The 21,389-nt window shown below is 50.4% G+C and overlaps 1 protein-coding gene across 3 annotated transcripts in view; it reads left to right on the forward strand.

Annotated features, from left to right (window-relative positions):
- PKNOX2 (PBX/knotted 1 homeobox 2) overlaps positions 1-16,212 on the forward strand; it is a 256,409-nt gene extending 240,197 nt beyond the window's left edge. For all 3 annotated transcript variants that reach the window (XM_082629707.1, XM_082629708.1, XM_082629709.1), the window contains 3 exons: positions 11,805-11,881; positions 12,808-12,986; positions 14,051-16,212. In XM_082629707.1, the coding sequence (XP_082485833.1) occupies positions 11,805-11,881; positions 12,808-12,986; positions 14,051-14,274 (480 nt within the window). In that variant the 3' untranslated portion in view covers positions 14,275-16,212. The remainder of the gene's footprint in view (positions 1-11,804; positions 11,882-12,807; positions 12,987-14,050) is intronic.
- The last annotated feature ends 5,177 nt before the right edge of the window (positions 16,213-21,389 follow it).

The following is a 21,389-nucleotide window of genomic DNA, read 5'->3' on the forward strand; positions in this document are numbered from 1 at the left end:
AGGCCATGGAGAGAGGACAAGAGAGTGACCCGTGGGCCTTTAAAGTCAGAACTCAGAACTTCTGGAAGAGGGGGAGGAAGAAGATGGGGAGAAGTCCAGGCTCTAGGGACTTAGCATGGCACAGTTGTCCCCTGCAGGCCAAGGCTGGCTCCCCAGATACAGGTGGGCACACAATTCCCCTAAACCCCAGCTCAGGAAAAAGCCTGTGAAGGCTCTTGGTAACAGGGCACAGTGGAAAGAAGACAGGCTTTCAAGCCAGACAGACAGGAGTATGAATTGAGGCCCTTCCACTAGCTGGGTAATCACTTTATTTCTTTGAAAAAGGAGATAATACCCATTTTCCATGGTTGAGAAAACTAAATGAGATAACTTATGTAAAGAGCCATGCCTGATACACAATCACACTCAAGAAATGTGAACTTTCTAGGACAGCAGACCAAGAGCAAGTTTTTGAGGCCAAGGCCCAACATCTGTGAAAGTTATTTAGAGGTGGATGGCTGATCTGTTGTTCTGATCTGTAATACCTCCTGATTCTCCCATCATCTGACCCTAAGAATACATTGACTAATACTGTTACTTACCTGTTCTGTGTGTATAGGTGTGTGTCGAATCTACATGTTGTATATCTGACTCAGCTGTAAGTTGTTTAAGAATAGAGATCATACATGATACCTCTTCTCTGGGCCCCAAAGCATTGCTTCCCAAAGTGGGTACCTTTACAGGATGTTATAGGTGTTGCTCCCAAGAAAGGGTACCCTGATGAAACAGATTTGGGAAAATCTGGTTATACGAAGTTTAGCTTATTTCTTTACCCTTAGTATACTAGGGGGGCATCGTGAATTTGCAAGAGGGGGCATGGCTTGAAGCTTTTCCCCAATATTTGATCACTCTGAGTCACTCTTCTTTTCATTGTTGCTCTGAGGAACAAGTCTGAGACTGTAGTTCTTGGAGAACCCCACTCTGTGGCAACGTTGTGTTAGGCATATAGTAGCTGTTCAGTCCTAGAAAAGGTATGAAAAAGGGCAGATCTCAATATCAGTCGATGTTCTCATATCCAGTGCAGGGGAGACAACTAATTTGTTGATTGTTTAATTGGAAAAGTTGATTGAAGAAAGAAACAACCATTAAAAAGATACATTTTATTTTTTAAATTTATTTTATTGAAGTAGAGTTGATTTACAATGTTGTGTTAATTTCTGCTGTACAGCAAGGTGACTCAGTTATACATATATATGTTTACATTCTTCTTCATATTCTTTTCCATTATGGTTTATCACAGGATATTGAATATAGTTCCCTGTGCTGTACAGTACGACCTTGTTGCTTATCCATCCTATATATACTAGTTTACATCTGCTAACCCCATACTCCCAATCCTTCCCTCCCCCACCCCCACCCCCTTGGCAACCACAAGTCTGTTCTCTGCATCTGTGAGTCTGTTTCTGTTTCACAGATATATTCATTTGCGTCATATTTTAGATTCCACATACAAGTGATATCATATGGTATTTGTCTTTCTCTTTCTGACTTACTTCACTTAGTATGATAATTTCTAGGTCCGTCCATGTTGCTGCAAATGGCATTATTTCAGCCTTTTTTATGGCTGAGTAGTGTTCCAGTGTGTGTGTGTGTGTGTGTGTGTGTGTGTGTGTGTACCACATCTTCTTTATCCATTTATCTGCCGATGGACGTTTAGGTTGTGTCCTTGGCTATTGTGAATAGTGCTGCTATGAACATAGGGGTACATGTAAGATACATTTTATTTTGATTTAAAAGACATACATAATATATTTGTTTGCTCATGTTTTGATATAAGGACAAGGTCATTTTCTGATTAAAGTTTGTCATTTTACTTGCACAAACTTCTCCTATAAGATCTATAAACTTCATCTTTATTTAAAATGGAATAAGAACTTTGGCTTTTGGGAAGTAATCTGTCTGCAGGATATTTCTAGATTTTTATTGTGTATCCCAGTCTCTTATACTTGTCTCACCTGATCTCACTTTTAAGCAAATTTGAGTCTGGAGTCTTTCCAAAGCACTCCACTTCGTTTTCTTAGCAACAACTCTTGCTTTTTGCACTCATATTTTATTGGTTTACAGAATAAAGTTACATAATTACAGTAACACGCATAACTGGCATAAACTAGTCAACACAAACACGGCTGACTTTCTGACAAGCACATAAATTGGCTAATGAACATTCTACAAAGTAATCTATTCATCTCAAGCCTTCAGGATACTGTAGACAGCAGTCCTAATGGTTGACAGCAGAAAGGCAGAGCGTGGTATAATCTGCAGACTTGTTTAATAGAGATCGGTTATTAGAACTTCTATTGTAGATGCTGGTTTTCCTGTTTTCTTCTTTCCCTCAGGCAGAAGTTAGTATTCTTTGATTCCTTTTGCCCTGTGTCTGAGGCTTCTTGTCATTTCCACTGTTCTGGGGCACTGGCAGCTATAGAAATGTATTCAGGTGACAGCGTGCTAAACCCCGGAGCCTTTTTGCTGTTAGGCTGCAGTGAGACTGGGATGGTTTCATCCATCAGTTCCTTGCTTCTGGGTCCCTGAAGAATCCAGTGAGATTTTCTTGCTACTGCATTTTGGCAGAAAGCAGCTAAACTCCTGCTGGAAGCAATCATTCCATTACAAATCCAGATAGGGTGAGAAACCCTGGCAGAGGGTCCTCTCCGTGGAGGAGAGAGGGAGGGGCGCAGCTCAACCCCTGCTTCTGCCCTCATCCCCTCTTGTCCAGATCCCAGCCTCCCCCTGTCCTGCCTGGGTGATTCTGCTTATTTCCGTCAAAAATGTGACTGTTCTCTGTGCTGCTGTTACCCAAGCACAGGAGCAAGTTTACAGAGTATTTTCTGAGGGTGGGGGGAGCCTAGAGAAGAAACCAAGCCCCAGCGACCCTGCCACCATCAAAGGAGCCCCTCCTCTCTTAGCTACTTCTGTGCGTCGGGTGCGGGCCAAGCATCTTCCTGCATCATCTCCTTTCACCCGCCCAGCCAGCGGGTGAAATGATCCTCATTTTACCAATAACAAAACTAGGCTCCATGAAGGTAACGCATTCCCCAAGGTCCCGCAGGATTTGAACCCAGGTCTGTGTGGCTTGAGCCTCTAATGTCTCACCCACTAGGCTGTTACTGCCTCTGCACTGACGCAAGAAACCACAGCATCTCTCGGTTCCCATGCAAAGTCTAGGTAAAGCAAAGGGGGACCCCGACCCTCAGCTGAGGCCCAGAGCCCCATCCTGGGACAGCTGCAGGATTTTGATAGCCTGGCCCTAGTTTTAGATACAGTGAGGCCGTCTTACTATCTCATCCCTCCTCTTCCTTCCGTATCCATCACATCCACAAGCCTGGCACGCATCCAGCCAGGGTCACAGTTGCACTCTGCTTGCAGCCATCTCACCCCTGCCCCACAGAGCTGAGGACCTTGCTCCAGGGCCCTCGTATAAACTCGGCTATAGTCACAAAAGCTGAGTGCACAAAAACACCAGGGGCCTTCTCTGTTTGATTCTTTTGTTATTGAAATATAACTCACATGCCATAACACTCACTCTTTTTAACTGTACAATTCAGAGGTTTCAAGTATATTTACAAAGCTCTGCAATCATCACCACTATCTCATTCCAGAATATTTCATCACCCTGGAAAGAAACCCTGTACCCGTTAGCCGTCACTCCCCTGCCTCTGGAAGCCAGTGATCTACTTTCTGTCTCGATGGGTTTGCCTCTTTTGGATAATTCACATGAATGAAATCGTATGATATGGAGTCTTTTGTGACTGACTTCTTTCATTTAGCGTGATGTGTTCAGGGTTCACCCATATTGTACCACATAGCAGTACTTCACTCCTGTGTATGACGGAGCAGTATCCCATTGTGTAGATAGACCGCATTTTGTTTATCCGTTCATCAGTTTATGGACATGCGGGTTGTTTCAACTTTTGGGTCTTGAGTGATGCTTCTACACACATTCGTGTACACCCCACGGTTCTGAGCCCGTCCTTATCTTTGAGATTCCTTGCCAGATTGCCAGCTCTCCTCACCCACAGGGCTAGAGCCTCACATGCTCGGCTCATCCCTGCTGGAAGAAATAGGGTTGCTGCACACCCAGGTACAGTGTGTGCCCTGCACACAGGCTCCCAGCCAAGGAAGGCTTGTGGAGGTGGGATCCAGTTGGTTGCCTCTGCGCCTTGGTGCTGCCTTCAGTCACTCAGCAAACATTCTTGCCCTCTTCCCCGTGCCTAGGATTGTGTTAAGCTCTGAAGGAAGCATGCATCTATCCCTGTCAGAGGCCCGTGTACAGGCTTCATCGACAGCTGACTTAGAACAGTGGTGGCTCTTACAACAGAGAGAGACAGTCTATGGAAAGGGCATGGAACTCAGAGGCAGGATCTAGATTTGAGTCTCACTGCCCCCTCTATGTGGCCAGCAGACCTGCGGTGAATTGCTTAACCTCATTAAGCCTCAGTTTCCTCTGCTGTAAAATGGGAATCACGATGCCCAGCTAGAATAAGATGATGGATGTGAAGGTACTTTGTCCTGATACAGACACAGCTGCTGCTACATATACCCCCAGTCTCCCTCCAGGAATCCCCACAATCTGCCCTGCCTTGGAAAACACTGAGAGAAACCTTGATACTTCTAGGGAATCTGTGGAGGAAAGTAAGAAACCTTGAAAAGCAAGAAAATGGCCTAGGGAGACTGAACCATTCTTGTTCCAGAATATCTTGTCTGCTACTTTTTCCTCTAACTTCATCACCTTATCTGAAATCTCACTCATCAGAGACCCACTTAAAATGATCCAATCCTTGTCAAAATACCTACAGCGAGGCCCTGAGGCATCACTCCTTCACAGCTTAGGTATGAATTAGTCCAAAAGCTTGGTTTTCTACACCCACTCAGCTAAGATCACTTTCACGGGAAGAGTGCCAGTGCTTATTATTGGTAGAAGATGAAGATTAGAACATTTTTAAACACAGCATTTTGAGGAGGTAAGCCAGACTGGGGTGCCAGAGGAAAGGTTCCTAGCAATTGTCTTCAACCTCTTCTAGGTCCTTGACCCTTTTGAGAATCTGATGAAAGCTTTATCTCCATCATCATGAACATAGTTGTAGGGGATTTGACCGTGAAGCCCTAGAGGCCAGAGGCCTCCAATTCAGGAAGCTGACTGTAGGATAACATGAAGACCCGGGGATTTGTGAGAGGGGCGCTGGGAAGAGTCAACAAGGCACCAAAAAGGGAGAAGCTGACAAAGCCTGTGCTCTCCCGTCTCAGCGTTTACCCAGGTCTAGTTCTGTTCCCTGAAAGTACAGGAAGATCTCATTTGTTCTTCCTGAATCCCGGGGGCTTCTCTCCACCAGAACACAGATCTTTAACTAAACTGTCCACTAACACCTAAGCTTCAGGTAGGAGACATGATTTCGGCACTCAAAGAGCTGATAAATAAATCGGGGGAATAAATCATACACATACTACGAGCGGTCAACCCGTGATGTAATCAAGTGCTGTTACACAAACACACACGCAAGGGGTTGGGGAATAGACGACTCGATAGAGGTGAGGGGGCTTGCGCATCTTGCTGGTCAGACACATCCAGCATAGTGTGTCCAGGACTGAGCATCAGATATCAAAAGGTCCTTCGACAACTCGTGTCCAGAGAATGGCAGCCAGGATGGGGAAATGTCTGTTCAAGTGACTCCGACAGGAAACGTGTCACATGATGAATGGTTAAAGGCTGGGGATGTTTGGTCTGTAGAAAAGATTAGTTCCTTTAGGGCAGCCTGGTACAGTAGAAGGAACAAGGCTTTGGAGGCAGACAGACCTGCGATTGAGCCCTGCTCCATTTTTTACTGACTATATGACCTTGGGCGGGTCAATTAACTTCTCTGATGTCAATTTCCTCTTCATAAAATGGAGATAATAATACCTACCTATGGTGAAGATCAACAATATGTTAAAAAGCACAGTAGCTGACAGAGGTGGAATGGATGTGGTTAAAGATACAGGGGGTGTGGGTCCCAGCTCTGCCATGTACCCCCCATATAACCTGGGGCCAGTGTTTAATGCCTCTGGGCTCAGTTTTCTCATGTGTAGAAGGTACCCCCTCCCCGTCCCCCTTCCCCCACAAATATGCTTGAAACAATCAGCTGTGGGAATAGCACTGTTAATACGTAGGCAGCCTGATACAAGCTAGAATTCCCCCACCCTCTCCTACCCATCTTCACACCCACAAACACACACAAAGGGAATGGTGACAAGTACCAGTTACCCCCCTAGGGTCCTATGATCATTCAACGAAGACCTACTGAACGCTCAGCACGGGCCAGGCATTTTCCTTGGCACCAATGAGGTGGGGATGAAAAGACAGGTGTGGACCCTTTTCTCAAACATTGCAGCCTGTCTGGTTGGGGTAAAAAACAACAGATCATCCTTGTAGTGTGTGGAATCCTGGGTAGGGTGAGGGCTCAGAGCTCATGGGGGGGACCTAAGGGGTTGGGGGCAGGTTAAGAAGGACCAGTCTTGCTGCCATGAGAAGGATGGATTGAAGAAGAAGCCAGAGGGAGGGAGAGTGGTTTTGTAATTGCAGGAGGGTGAAGAACTGGAAGGGGGTAGATTTTTACAATGAGACACTATACGGCAATGAACATGAATGTGATTGTTACATAGAACAGCCATAAGTGGATCTCACACCATACTGTGGAGTGAAATACTACATGCTATATGATTCCATTTATAGAGTCCAAAACCAGGCAAAACTAAGCCATAATGGTTAAGGATGTAACATAGATAGTAAAACTATAAGGAAAAGCAAAAAAAGTAATTACCATAAACATCAGGTTATCTTTGGGGAGGATATCTTTGGAGGTAGGTGATTGGGAGGGGGCAGAAAAGGGGCTGCCGTGGTGCTGGTAGAATTCTGTTTTTTGACCTGGCGGGTGGTCACATGGGTGTTTGTGATACTACACCAAGCTACGCATTTCAGTTCTTTGTGCTTTTCTGTGTGTGCACAGTTGTAAGTGGGGAGGGGAGTTGAAAAGAGAGAGAAATGGAAGAGTGGGACATATAAGCAAGGGCAGCTACAGCAGGAGAGGGAGGGTCCTTGGGTGACTTGTGTGCCCCTCTGCATCCCAAACTGCTCTAGCATCTCTGAAGTCGGGGTGTGCCCTGCATATTCGATGTGATGAAATGTGGTTGTTTCAGGGCCCCTCACCATCCTGGCTGCCTCCCTCCGGCTGGTCTCTGGCCCTTCTAGAGCAGCAGCCATTCTATCAAGCTGTGGCCGCAGCAGGTCACGTGCCCACAGTTGCTCAGGAGTGAGAAGGGAAGGAGGGTGTGGTTGACCCCGGTGCAGGAAAGTGGGAAAGCCAGCTCCAGGCCCTGCTCCAGCGGCAGCTCCGACTCACACCTGCAGGCTGCTGCTTCCCATGTGCTGTGTCCCTCTGGGACGTGGCCGGCCTCCTGCGGGTCTTCCTGGCTAGGAGGTGGGTGCACCATCTTGGGTGGGCTTTGAGTGAAAGACGAGGCCAGGGGCCCATGGACCAGCCTGGCTGAGCTGCTTTCAGACCCAGGACCCTAGGGGGAACCCATAGTTCAAACTGAGAGATGCCTTCAGCTTCAATTTAGCCCAGAAGAGACTTGAGTTACGGGAAAAGGGAGGTGTCAGGGAAGGAGTTTGGTTAGACGTCAGAGGAGCTTCCCGATGCCAACTGCGGTGCTGTGAAACGCCTACTCAGTATAAATCCTGCAATTCCCTTCCCCAGAGACTAAATATTCAACGATATGTCTGGGAGGCTTCACCATGTGGTGCAGAGTGAGTCAGTGCAGCACACATGCTTTGCCTGCATCATTCATTCAATCATCCCCGAAGTCCAAGGAGTAGTCACCATCTTCTTATTTCTATTTTAAGCCCAGGAAACGGAGGATGGCATACATCAAACAATACATTGCCAAGGTCACATGGCTGGTTAAGTGTTGGGTGCAGGACTTGACCTCTGCAAAGGCCGTGCTCTTAACCACCAGGCAGCACTGCCCAGCCACCTGAGGCTCCCTGCTGGCCCTGAAAAGGAGCTGTAATTTTCTGGTCCTTTCTCCGTCTCTTCTAGAGGGCTACTGTCTGTGCCCTTCCCTCCCGACTCCAGAGGAGTTTCTCCAAATTGCGATCAGAGAGCAGCTGCCGCAGCCTGATGGCTCACCACCATCTCGCTGGATTCCTCTCCCCGTCCCTGGCCTCGAGCCGTCCCGTTTGTGCTAAAAGTAGCACTGACCAAATCGAGGGCTGTCCAGGGGCCAGGACTATTTTGACTCTGTCCTCAGAAATCATCTGGTGTGAGGCGTAGACAAGCTGGAGGCGTGGACAAGCTAGACTGCTCGCATGAGCACCCAGACATGGTGCCAGGAATGTTCTGGCGACACACCTGTCCCCAAGGCCGTGCCAGATGCTGCCACTCACCCCATGGCCTCCACCGCATGCCTCACGAGACACTGGTCCCAGGAGCGACGGGTGGTGGGACTTGCCCCCCAGGAGGTTAAGGGCTTTGTATCTCTACCATAAGAGAACCACCAGCCAGTTTCAGGGACCCTGCCTCTCCTCCCTCTCCATTAATTGGGAGCACATTAATCTGTGGATTGATGACATCCACTCAGAATGGCAGCCCGCACCAGAAGCCTCCTTAGAGACAGCAAACATTATCTGGGTGAGGCTGAAGCATTTCCTTCTCTGGAGGTTTTTAATGATGGACGAGATTTGCATCTGACTGACTTGACTGTAAGTCCCAGTGCAAAGCCCCTGTCTGGAAGGCCCAGGTCCTCCTTTACTGGGATGGCTTGGCCATTCTTCAAAATCCAGTTGAAGTCCCTCCTCCCTAGGGAGGGCTCCCCTGACTTCTCTTACCACCCGATGGGTACTTACACACTACTTTTTTTTTTTTTTGGCTCCAGAATCTGAGCTCTTTACTAAAACAGTTTACAGACTGCAGTGCTGAAGACACACTACTTTTTTTTTTTTTAAAGATGTTGAGGGTAGGAGTTTATTAATTTATTAATTTATTTATTTTTGCTGTGTTGGGTCTTCGTTTCTGTGCAAGGGCTTTCTCTAGTTGTGGCGAGCGGGGGCCACTCTTCATTGCGGTGCGCGGGCCTCTCACTATCGCGGCCTCTCTTGTTGTGGAGCACAGGCTCCAGATGAGCAAGCTCAGTAGTTGTGGCTCACGGGCCTAGTTGCTCCGTGGCATGTGGGATCCTCCCAGACCAGGGCCCGAACCCGTGTCCCCTGCATTAGCAGGCAGATTCTCAACCACTGTGCCACCAGGGAAGCCCCCACACTACTTTTTAATAGAGGCTTTTTCCTTTGCCTGTAGCCTTTCCCTCTAAGCTGTGAGCGCTATGGCCGGGCATCGTTCACTTGCGGGCACCTCCGAGGTAGCAGCTTCCCAGCATTTGTGGTTGGTGAACCGGCACAGTTGGCAAGGCTCAGGGAACAAGTCAGCCATCTCCTTCTTGTGCCGGTTCACTCATCTGTTTCATACACGAACACTGAATATCCACTCTGCCTGTTACTGGTCTGGACACTGGAGATACAATGTCTAATAAGACTGGGTCCCTGCCTGAGAGCAACTCCCAGGATAGGGGGAGATATCTATCACCATATAGTGGGCTAAAGGCAATTCTTCAAGTGCAGCAGTGACTCACTTTGCCCCGGGGAGCTGGGGGGAAAGGCCTCTCAGAAGACTTGACCCGTGAAAGGTCTTTGCAGAAGCTCAGAAACGTACGCAGTGGAAAAGTGGGAGAAAGAGCATTCCAGCAGAGGGAACAGCATGTGCAAAGGCATGGAGGTATGAAGGGCCTAGTGGGGCCCGGGAAGGCCAAAAGGTTACTATATTTTTGCTGTGTTCTCAGACCGGTTGCCACGGATGACAGGGAGGCTGCTCGGCTCCTTATCAGGGCCGCTGAGCTTGGAGCTCCACGGGGCAGGGGAGGAGGGCTCGGCCACCACCCCTCCCCGGTGGGTGTCAGATGCACGGAGCCCCTGGGAGGCTTCAGTCTCCTCCCCACCTCCCTCGGCTCCTTCCCAGTTAGATGAAACTGGCTCCTGTGACACCGACGCGCTTTCCTTCTTGTTAGAATCTTAATATTATATGGATCACGAGTCCCGGCTGCCCTGGTGTTGTGGTCAGGGTCAGAGGTGTGAATTAAAACAACACACGACCCTGATTGCTTCAGTCAAGGGACACTGAGGACACCGAAGAGGTTCCTTTCCTTTGTCACTGACAATGAGAGTTCTGTGGAGGTTGTTGATCTCAAGCTCATCCCTTAGAGAGCTTTAAGCACCTTGCCAACATTGCCCAATAATAGTATGAAGAGCGATCTCTTATCGAGCACTTTACAAGTGTAATTTCTTTTAATCATTAGATGACTTTATGATGTGGGGTTAAGTGATGCACCTGAGATCTCACAGCTCTTCATGATAGAGCCAGAATCTGAGTCCCGCTCTTCAGGACTCTGGAAAGCCCAAGCACCGCTATCTCATACCACCTCAATAAGGGGATGGTTCCGACCTGAGGACAGCTTGGCCCTCTACCGAGAGCTCCCGAACCTCCCCTAGCTGCCAGGGCAAGGCTCTGACCCCTTCAGACGCTCATCACACCTATATTGCAAGCCTGCTGGGTGCCAGGTGTTACGCAGAAGCCTGGGAAAGACACACAGACACATAGACCCAGACATCATGCGGCTCACCACCCAGCGGGATCCAGAAGGTCCCCTAACCCCCTGCCACCCCAAGCTTTCCCAGTCTTTAATGTGACCTATTCAGCCTCCCCAGCGCTTTGGCCAACACCCACTTCTCCTAAGCTTCTCCGGTGCGTGTTACCCAAACCCCAGCGCCTACCGCCTGGTTTCTGCTTTCTTTTGCTTGGCAGCCATTTGTACTTCAGGTACATGTGGCGGGTGCTGGGGATGCATGAATAAGAGCTGGTCTCTGCCCTCATGAAGCATGATCCGAGAGAGAGACAAACGTGTAATCAGTGCAGGACTGAAGGCCCTGCTCCACGTCCTCACTCACCCCCCACAAAGACACTGACTCCGTCTCACAAAGTGGCAGCATGAAGTGATGGGGGGAGCCCGGACCAACGTCAGAACTGAGCTCCGAGCTGATGCCGCCATCTGGGGGGCAGTGGAGATAGTCCTTCAGTTTCTTCACCTAACCTGCCTCTTACCAAGTTTTACCGATATGCTTTATTAAGTGAAATTAAGTGCATGAAAGCATTTCATAGGCTACAAAGTATTCCACAAGTCGTAGTTATCATTATATTTATCTTCTATCTCCTAGGATGCCTGCATGAATCTGCACACGTAGTAGATATTCAGTAAATGTCAGTTAGTTTAAATTAAATGGATTCGTTCACCCGTTTACCACCTTCTGAGAGTCCTGTGGGCTTTTGAGGCCATTGTCAATCCTAATATTGATAATGCCTGACCTGCCTGTTTGGGGGTGGACCGAGTGAGAATGTGACACAGCTTTGGGAGCGATCAGTATTGAACTGTACCGGCCCTTGGGAAACCACTTGGTCCTCCCCCATGGGGGGCTGGGCTCAGGGCAGGTGGCCCTCCTCAGGCACAGAGCAGCCTCCCTCCAAGCCCTTGGCCATTCTTTCTGGGGAACAACATTACACTTTCCCCTTTTTGGGCTTCCAAACCACTGGGGCTACCTGGCCCGCGATGCTGCCTGTGTCGTGGGCATGGTCTCTAGGGGGACCAGGCCACCACGTGCCCACCCCTCACTAGCCCTTCACCTCTCATTTCAGCACCCCTACCCCACGGAGGATGAGAAGAGGCAGATTGCGGCCCAGACAAACCTCACCCTCCTGCAAGTGAATAACTGGTGAGTTAGGATCGCCTGCCCAGAGGTGCTCAGACCCAGGGGCCACTTGCTGGGCAGGGGAATGCACAGCAGAGGAAAGAGGCTAGAGTGCCCAGCCTGGCCTCAGTCTCAACCTGGCGACCATGCCAGCCATCGCCTGTGGGCTGGAAGCAGATATCCGGAATCAACACCTATAGCTTCATCTGCAGCTTCTCAGCGCCCTCTCCTGGGAAACTGTGTCAGGAACATCACGGGGAGCTTCTTGCCTTCCTGCAGAAAACCCAGCCCCACCTGCACTGTGGACACACAGGGGTGCCTGCATCCCACGACCCGAGGCCACCGGGGGTCATCTGGTCTACTCACCACCCATGTAAAAAGAGCCCAGGCTGAAACACTGCAGGGCTGGGGGCAGGAAGAATAGGGAGGGGCTGGCAGTTCTCCCCACCACAGGGCTCCCGTGCCCCCTCCTCTGTGGCCGGCTGGGGTGTCATAGAAATCTCAGAGGGCAAGTTCTGGCTGGATGGGAGCAGACCCTTGGCCTTCTGCAGAGAGGTCAGGTCGGAGGTTAGTGCCTTTGACTGGGGGGCTCTTCCTTCCTCTGTTCAGTCCTGACCGGTCTGGAGCAGAGATTCCTGACCCTTCTCACGCATTCGTCCCACCCTGATTTGTGGTCACCAAGCCCCCTGGTGACGTCACGAGCTCCTCGGTGCCCAGGGCTCATCACAGCTGTGCTTCCATACCCTAGACCAGACCCCGGTCTGTTCCGTACAAGGACCAGCTTCTCAGAGTCTGGAAGTGGCTTAGCGCTCTCTGCACACACACGCACATGTGTGCACACACAAACACACGCACACGTGCACACACTCACACACAGACACACGTACCTGCGCACACATGCTCCCGCTCCCTGGTGGTGACTTACCCGTCTCCATCTTACTCCTGGGCAGGTTCATCAACGCCCGGAGGCGCATCCTGCAGCCCATGCTTGACGCCAGCAACCCCGACCCTGCCCCCAAAGCCAAGAAAATCAAGTCGCAGCACCGGCCCACCCAAAGATTCTGGCCCAACTCCATTGCTGCAGGGGTGCTGCAGCAGCAGGGTGGTGCCCCGGGGACAAACCCCGATGGTAAGAGCTGGGGCTGAGGGTACTGTAGACGGGGGTGGGGGGCTGGTTGGGAGGGGCTCCTGGAGCTCCTATGGGCGCAGCTGTGCAGAGTCAGGGGCTGATCGTCTACACGCTTGAGTGGCCTTGTCAGCTCTGTCACGATAGGTATCCCTACCGGATCCCTATCAAACGATGTATGTCAGCCTGAAAGAAGGGGATTTTTTTTTTTTTTTGCGTATATTTTAACAAGCCAAAAGCAATCTCACAAAGACGAGTGGTGAGATTGGTGAGTTGGTGAGATTGGTGAGAGTCAGTTGGTGGTCATCTGAGTCAGTGGCTCCTCAGCAGAGTCCCCCCTCCTCAGTCCCACACCCACCTGAAGTTCCTCAGCACCAGTCAGTGTCTGCACAGCTCCCCAGGAGCCAGGGCCATCTATAAATACCGAAGCAGGCAGCTGGCTTGTGAACGGAGGCCAGGAAGAGCTTTGTTTTCCCAGCTTCTCCATCACACCCTCCATATACACTTTTCTAATTGCCGGTCGCCTGGTACACAATGAATAATTCAATGAGCCACGAGCCAGACAACGTTTTATAGCTTAGCATGTGAAGCTAGCTCTGTGTGGGAAGTGGAGTGGAGGTGCACACGTGTGCAGGCGTACCTTCATGTATACGTGCATTTATATGACTGGGTACCAGTTCTGTGTGGTGGGCAATAGTCTTATGAGGTAGAGTAGAAATCAACAGATTTTGAGCTTGACCAACCAGGGAGAGAATCCCAGCTATATCATGCCTGACTGGGTCATTTTGAGCTAATGACAACTGTCTGAGACTGTTTCATCCTCTTTAGGATGGGGATGATAATACCTACTTACAGAATTCTTCGAAAGGCAACAGTGTTTGACCTACTTACCCACAAGATGCTCAGGAAGTGGTACCCAGGAGTGCTGCTGCTTGGGGTGGGGCAGGGAGTGGCTGACAGGGGAAACAGACAGGAGACTTCCCGCCAGGGGACTGTCCAGTGTAGGAGCTCACCACTGAAGCCACTGGGTTTCCTGGGCCTGACCCTTGCCTTCTTCTCTCACGTAGGTTCCATCAACCTGGACAACCTGCAGTCCCTGTCCTCAGACAATGCCACCATGGCCATGCAGCAGGCTATGATGGCCGCACACGACGACTCACTGGATGGGACAGAAGAGGATGAGGATGAGATGGAAGAGGAAGAGGAGGAGGAGCTGGAGGACGAGGCCGACGAGCTGCAGACGACGAATGTCAGCGACCTGGGCTTGGAACACAGTGACTCCCTGGAGTAGTCGGGCAGCCCAGGTGGCACTGATCACCGAGCAGGAGGGTCGTCAGGAGGGCTTCAGGGTGGGGGGGAGGAGACACGGGCAGGCAGCACCGAGGAAGTTGGACCCTGGCTTCCCAAAATCAGTAGCTGGAGGAAATGCAGAGGAAACACCTGTTCCTTCCCAACCACCAAGCTTCAACCAGTACCCTGGCCCCGCTTCCCTAGAGCTGCAGAGGACTCCGTTTGGCAGGGCCAGTTGAGCAGCCTGGACAGAAAGGCAGGAGTGAGATCTGGACTCACCAAATCCCTGAGGACAGATGGCACCCCCCCCCCACCGCCCCCAAGCCCCCGCCACTGAAGGACTTGAGTTGTTTACAAGCCCTGCGCTGTGAGGTGGATCAGTGCTGTTCACAGAGTGAGCCTTTGCCAGGGAGCAGAGTTAGGAGGAAAGGGAGAGACAAAGGGGGTCTGCGTTCCACCTCCAGAGGGTTGTCAGCTCCTCTGAGAGACATTCAAGGGCAGGAGGGAGCCTCAATGTATAATCCGTGGCTGGAGGAGGGGAACGGCCTGAGGCATCACATCCGGCAGGCCAGGGCGGGACCTGGACTTCTAGAGCTCCTCTCAGCCCTCCAAGGCCCTGTCTCTGGGCACAGGCAGCCGTGGACTTGGGAGAGAGGGATGGGAGCCACCGGAGCTGCCTTCTCTCTCTCCTGGAAATCAGTGGTAAGCTGGTGGGCTCATTTATAGGAGGTTAAGCGGAATCCCTTCACCTGGGTTGGCTCCAGGACCCAAGGAGAACCTGGGCTAGGAGCCATATCAAGGTGACTTTGGGGACCACAGCTATCCCCAGTGGTCACAGAACTCGGCTCCTGTAACAACAGGACAGCGGTGTCTTATCCCAGATGTTCCAGCCCTCGGATGGAGCTCCCCACATGTTCCACCCCCTCCAGGGGCCATCAGAGAGGGTGGAGCCAGGTTAGCTTGGAATCTGTCCACGCTTCCTGTCCCTCACTGCTGTCCCCCTGCTCCCAGGCCGGCTCCACCAGCCTTCATCCTCTCGTCTTCACTCTATCCTGCAGAGGAGGCAGAAGAAACATTGGAAAGAAGCATCCAGCCCAGTGGGAAGCCAGGGGTTGGAGAAGGTGCTACATCCCTCTTCCCATCAATATCCAAAGTGTGGAGGAGGCGCCCCACCCCCCGCCTCACTGTTCTACACGCCGTCACTTACACAGCACTGGAGGAACGGGGGCTCCACCACGAGGAGGAGTCTTCCCACCATCTGCCCAACACACGCCCTCCCACCCCAACATCCAGTCCCCCGGGGTTGGCTCCCCATCCTCCCGTTCCCTCCCACCCCTATGGCTGTGAATGACGGGACTGATCACACGTGTGTTTTCCATTGAAGTTAATTTAATGGACCTGCAGCTTCATTTGTCAGTTGTGCGTTGGCCGTCTCCGTCAGTGGCAGCATGTGAGCGGCTGCCTGGCTCAACTCGAGGGCCCCCGCGGGGCCCCCTGAGGAGGAGCAGGAGGATGGTGGCTTTCCTGAGGTCTCCCTGAAATGAATGTATTTCTTCCCCCAAAAGAGCTGATATTTAATGTTTTAATAGGAATTTTTGAGAAACAAATAACCTTATTTATAATCTGGGTGATCCAATCATTTTTTACTCCCTTTTGATGCCATAGGTAGAGGAAAGTCTAGCTTTTTTGGCGTGAGACTTTTGCAACGTGAAGTGGGATAAAATACGTTTCCTGTTCTGGTTCATTTTTCTTGTTCACACGCACACACACCCTTCCACTTATCACTTTGGACAGGCATCCCAGCACAGGCACACCTGCACACACGTGCCCACACATCCTCCTCCCAGCCCCCTCCACCTGCCTAATTAATGTTATGCAACCTCTTCTGATGTATCCACCAAACCAGTACTGAATGTGGCCGAGTTTTCAGTAAACCTTATTACCTACCATAATTCTGGCGCGCGATTCTCTTTTTCTGTGATTACGGGTTAGGGGGACCCTGGACCAGAGAAAATTTGGAGGCCTCAGCATACTCCTTGTTGACCTGAATACCCATGAAAGGACCAAGGAAGAAGGCTTTCTGGGTGTCCTCAGTTTACCTGTCTGGGGAGGAAGACGGCCAAGTTCAGTACACTCTGCGCAGACGTGTCTGCTCCAAGACAAAGAGATGGAGGAGGGAAGACAGGAGGAGGCTCTGCACTGCCCTCTCCTGGCAGGCTGCCCCCATAGCAGGGGTGCTCTTCCACCACACTCTACCCTCGAAGCCCCTTGCTTTTCCGACCTCCATCCAAGCTGGGGCCACCACTGCCCCTCCCCCAGCCCTCACATGCCCTATCCCTCAGGTGAAAGGTCCCGGGAATCAGGAAGGAGAGGCAGTCTTGACTGCCACATTGAATCCAGGAGCTGTGTCCAGAGGGTAGCCTGCCCTTTGAACCCCATAATTCAGCACTCTATTCCCTAGGGCGGGAAGAAATTTAGAGGCAGCTATCTCCCCAACTAAGAGAGGCAGTCTTTCGTGTTACTTTCAACCTAGAGGTTTCCTTCTCTGGGCCCTGTACTGGGGTATCGGTTTAGAAGCAGGAGTGGGGGGGTTCCTTATTCCCGTTCAAAAAGGCTGCAGAGTTTACACTTACCCGTGGACACCCTCTGGCCAGGCTGAAGATGGGAAAGGGAGTGATTCCACAGGCAAAACGGGCCTCCACGCAGCGTGGATAGTGGTCCCCTGGGTCACTGCCCTCCCAGAGCCCAGCCCCCAGTCACACCTGGAGATTCTGCAAACACAGCAGAGACACCGCCTCTGGGCAGTAAAAAAAAGTCTCAAGAGCCACAGGACGATGATACCTAGAACTTCACCTTCCAGAGCCAGGAAGACAGCTTTCAAAGCAGTGCTTTCCAAGGAACACAGTCTTAAATGATATGCTATCAAAAAAAAAAAAAAAAATTCCACAGCCCAATTAGTCTAGGATGAACTGCATACCATATTTTGATAGAGGAGTTTCATGATGTGCATTAGTATATTAAAGCCTCTGAGAAGTCCTGCAGGAAAGAAACCTGTCTCTGTTTAACATGTTCCCCAAATGTATTTTTCTTTTTTTTCAAGTACTGTCTATTCAATTATACTAGTTACACACAAAACACATTTTAGGAAACACTACTCTCAGAAATTACAGTGGCCTACCCCAGCCTCTCCCACCCCTTCCTAAGTGTTTCTCTCAAGTTCCACCATCTTTTACACAATGCTTTTAACTAAAAAGTGGTTTCCTAAATCATTTGAGATGTGGGTGGTTGTATTTTGAGAAGGCAGCAAGCTCTGTCTGTGCATGACCCCAATCCTATCCAACCCACGGAGAAGATGTGCCACAATCCATGCGGAAGTAAAGAGAGATGGGACAATGCGGGGGTGGGGGTGGGGGAGAGTTCCTTTACCCCCAAATGGAGCTGTGGTATCAGGGCCCTGGGAAATGTTCAGACTAACTTTTAGCCCCAGCCCTGAGCCCATGAGGGATGAACTGATTGGAGATTCCTGCTCAGGGAAGTCCACGACCAGAGCTCAACTTCCTCGACCGTGGGAGAGAGCTCAACTTCCTCGACCGTGGGACCTCTCTGCTGCTTCAGCATACGGAGGCGGCAGTATGAGGGCAGTGACTGTCACACTGCAGCCGGCACGGACTCATTCATTCATGTATTAACTGAGCGCCGCCTCTGTCCCAGGCAGTTCTGGACACTGAGGATATAACTGTGATCAACAAAGACATAGCTCTTTGCCTTCAGGGAATTCACATTCTGGGGGAAGACTGAGACTGAAGTGAGCTCCTAACATCCCTGTAATGGATGAGTTATGATTGCATCCTAGGACAATGACCTCAAACTTGATCGTTCAGAGTTGTAAACACGAGGCATTCAGGTCAAATTCAGCTCACGGTCATGTTTTGTTTGGACCATATATTGTTTGGTAAAATTTGGGGGCCAACATTTAAGTTAGAAGGTTGCACATAAAAATTCAGATTCCTGGGGCTTCCCTGGTGGCGCAGTGGTTGGGAGTCCGCCTGCCGATGCAGGGGACGCGGGTTCGTGTCCCGGCCCGGGAGGATCCCACGTGCCACGGAGCGGCTGGGCCCGTGGGCCATGGCCGCTAAGCCTGCGCGTCCGGAGCCTGTGCTCCGCAACGGGAGAGGCCACAGCAGTGAGAGGCCCGCGTACTGCAAAAAAAAAAAAAAAAAAAAAAAAAATTCAGATTTCTGGTTTCTCTTCAAAAATCGGGCAATCAGGCAACTTGGGACCTATAGTCCCACCCGGCTACAGCTGAATGTAGTTGAGTCACTGCAGCCCCCGATGATGTGGTCTCCAGGTTGTCGTGACAATGGTAACTCATGTGATCCCCCAACCGGAAGGCTGAGGGTCATTTAGTATTGGGCTGCCACCCCTTGGTTGGCTCATTGACTAATTATGCTTACTCCTCCCTTTTTTTCATTTCCTTTTTTTGCCTTTCCCTCCAATATTTGAGTGGTTTTTTTAAAACAGAAAAATATATCTCTATACCCATTGCTCCATCCAGAGTGATGGTGGCACATCACTGGTAACGCATGGTTAAGAATCCCCTGCCAGGCTTCCCTGGTGGCACAGTGGTTGAGAGTCCGCCTGCTGATGCAGGGGACACGGGTTCGTGCCCCGGTCCGGGAAGATCCCATGTGCTGCGGAGCGGCTAGGCCTGTGAGCCATGGCCGCTGAGCCTGCGCGTCCGGAGCCTGTGCTCCGCAACGGGAGAGGCCACAACAGTGAGAGGCCCGCGTACCAAGAAAAAAAAAAAAAAAAAAAAAGAATCCACCTGCCAATGCAGGGGACACGGATTCGAGCCCTGGTCTGGGAAGATCCTACATGCCACGGAGCGGCTAGGCCCGTGCGCCACAACTACTGAGCCCACGAGCCACAACTACTGAGCCTGTGCACCTAGAGCACGTGCTCCGCAAGAGAACCCACCACAACAAGAAGCCCATGCACCGCAACGAGGAGTAGCCCCCGCTCACCACATCTAGGAAAGCCCACACGCAGCAACGAAGACCCAATGCAGCCAAAAATAAATAAATTAATTAAAGTAAATTTATAAAAATAAAACAATGGTTCCTTTAAAAAAGGGGGGGGGGCTCTGCCTTTGAAAAAAATTGGGAAAAATATACTTGTGGAAGTGAAGAATCTCCCACCTTTAATTGCAAAGGTACCTGTGTCTGACATCCAGATACCTTCACTCATATGTTGCCTGCCTACCTGGCCTTCAGAGGCGATCATGAGCCTTGGGGCATAAAAACCACCAGGTTGCTTGTTATATATGATTAGGTTCCACGACTAGATTCTTCCCAGATTCTGATCAAGATGCTAAAGACTTTGAGGAACATCGCTCTCAGAAAATAGTTTTCAGATGCCTTTTAGAAGTTCCTTGTTTTACAGCTGCTCTCCTTAACTTCCTTTTGCTAAATACACTACAACTCCCTGAGCCAGTTAATCATTCAGTGAGTATCCACAGGTGCCTACTATGGGCCTGGCATCGTATGGGGGACAGAGGATAATTTAACTTTGCAGAGCAGCCCAGGCCAAAGGTCACAGAGTACTGGCAGAAAGAATGCCAGTAGCATCATACTCCACGCGCTTCTTCCTTCCTTTCTTTTTGGCTGTGCTGGGTCTTCGTTGCTGTGCGTGGGCTTTCTCTAGTTGTGGTGAGCGGGGGTTGCTCTTCATTGTGGTGCGCAGGCTTCTCATTGCGGTGGCTTCCCTTGTTGTGGAGCACGGGCTCTAGGCATATGGGCTTCAGTAGTTGTGGCTTGCGGGCTCTAGAGCGCAGGCTCAGCAGTTGTAGTTGTGGCGCATGGGCTTAGTTGCTGTGCAGCATGTGGGATCTTCCCAGACTAGGGCTCGAATCCGTGTCCCCTGCATTGGCAGGCGGATTCTTAACCACTGCGCCACCAGGGAAGTCCTCCATGCATTTCTAAGGTAGCATCTTATTTCCATCCCACATACCAGGCAGATTTTATGATACCACTTTCAAGTGTACCCTATACTTTTATATTTCTCAGCCTCTCTCTGGGCCAATCTCATTTAGCCCCTTTGCAAATTAAATGCATCTCATTAAACCAAAACCATTTAGGACAATGCCCTTCAGGTGTGTGCGTCTTAGTACATCTTTCATTTTAAGACAAGTGTTTGATTTATTTTTCATCTCATTACACTCTTTAAAATTATGTGCATCTCATTACATTCAGTGCACTGAGACGACTTATTTCAGGTGTAGACATTACACCCAGTATTACCAGGCAAGAATTTTTTTTCATTTCATTACAAGCCTGACAATTTATGTACATCTCATTACAATCAGCCATTTAAGACAATTCCCTTCAGTTGTGTATATCTCATTATACCTTTTCATTTTCAGATTTTTTTCATCTTATTACACCCAAGCATTATCCAGAGAACTCACTTCAGGTGTGCAGATCTCCCACCCACCTGCTCTTTCGTGAATTTCTGGGTGGTTCTTCCCCCCACAGTACTGCAACATTTTATGATATCAGACTCACGTAAGGCCAGCTCTGCCCACCTGCGGGCCTCCCGTGACTCCTTTGCAGGGAAAGAAAGAGCACTGGCTTCCCCTGGATTTGACTGAGACTCTGCCAATACTTCCCCTCACACACAGGGACCATCTAAATTCACTTCCTCACCTGCACAGCGAGGGGGTGAGAGGGGAGGGTCTTTAAGTTCCCCTTTGGTGGATCTTCTATGAAACTCAGTCCCGCGGACGACAGTGCAGCGGATCCCCAGCTTCTCCTGGGGATGCCACTCCTCCGTGCGGACGGCCCCAGCCCTGCTGGAGAAGCTGAGGCCACATCACTGCCCAGGCCCCCAGCAGCTAGCCTGCTCCACATTTCCTGCCGCCCCTTTGCCTGCACGGCGCTGTGTATGCACATGGGGTCACATTTTGGAAGGAGATGAAATAACCTAGCTCTCTTGTGACGAAATCCCCCCAGCACCTCCATGCCCAGGGGCATCTTCGCCTCTCTCCCAACTCCCACCTCAGGAGTTCTCTGCAGGAGGCACCTCAGAATTGCTGAGCAGGCTTTTGGAGGTGCAGGC

Source organism: Mesoplodon mirus (genome assembly GCF_964341445.2).
Source record: "Mesoplodon mirus genome assembly, chromosome: 7".
Lineage (NCBI taxonomy): Eukaryota > Metazoa > Chordata > Mammalia > Artiodactyla > Ziphiidae > Mesoplodon > Mesoplodon mirus.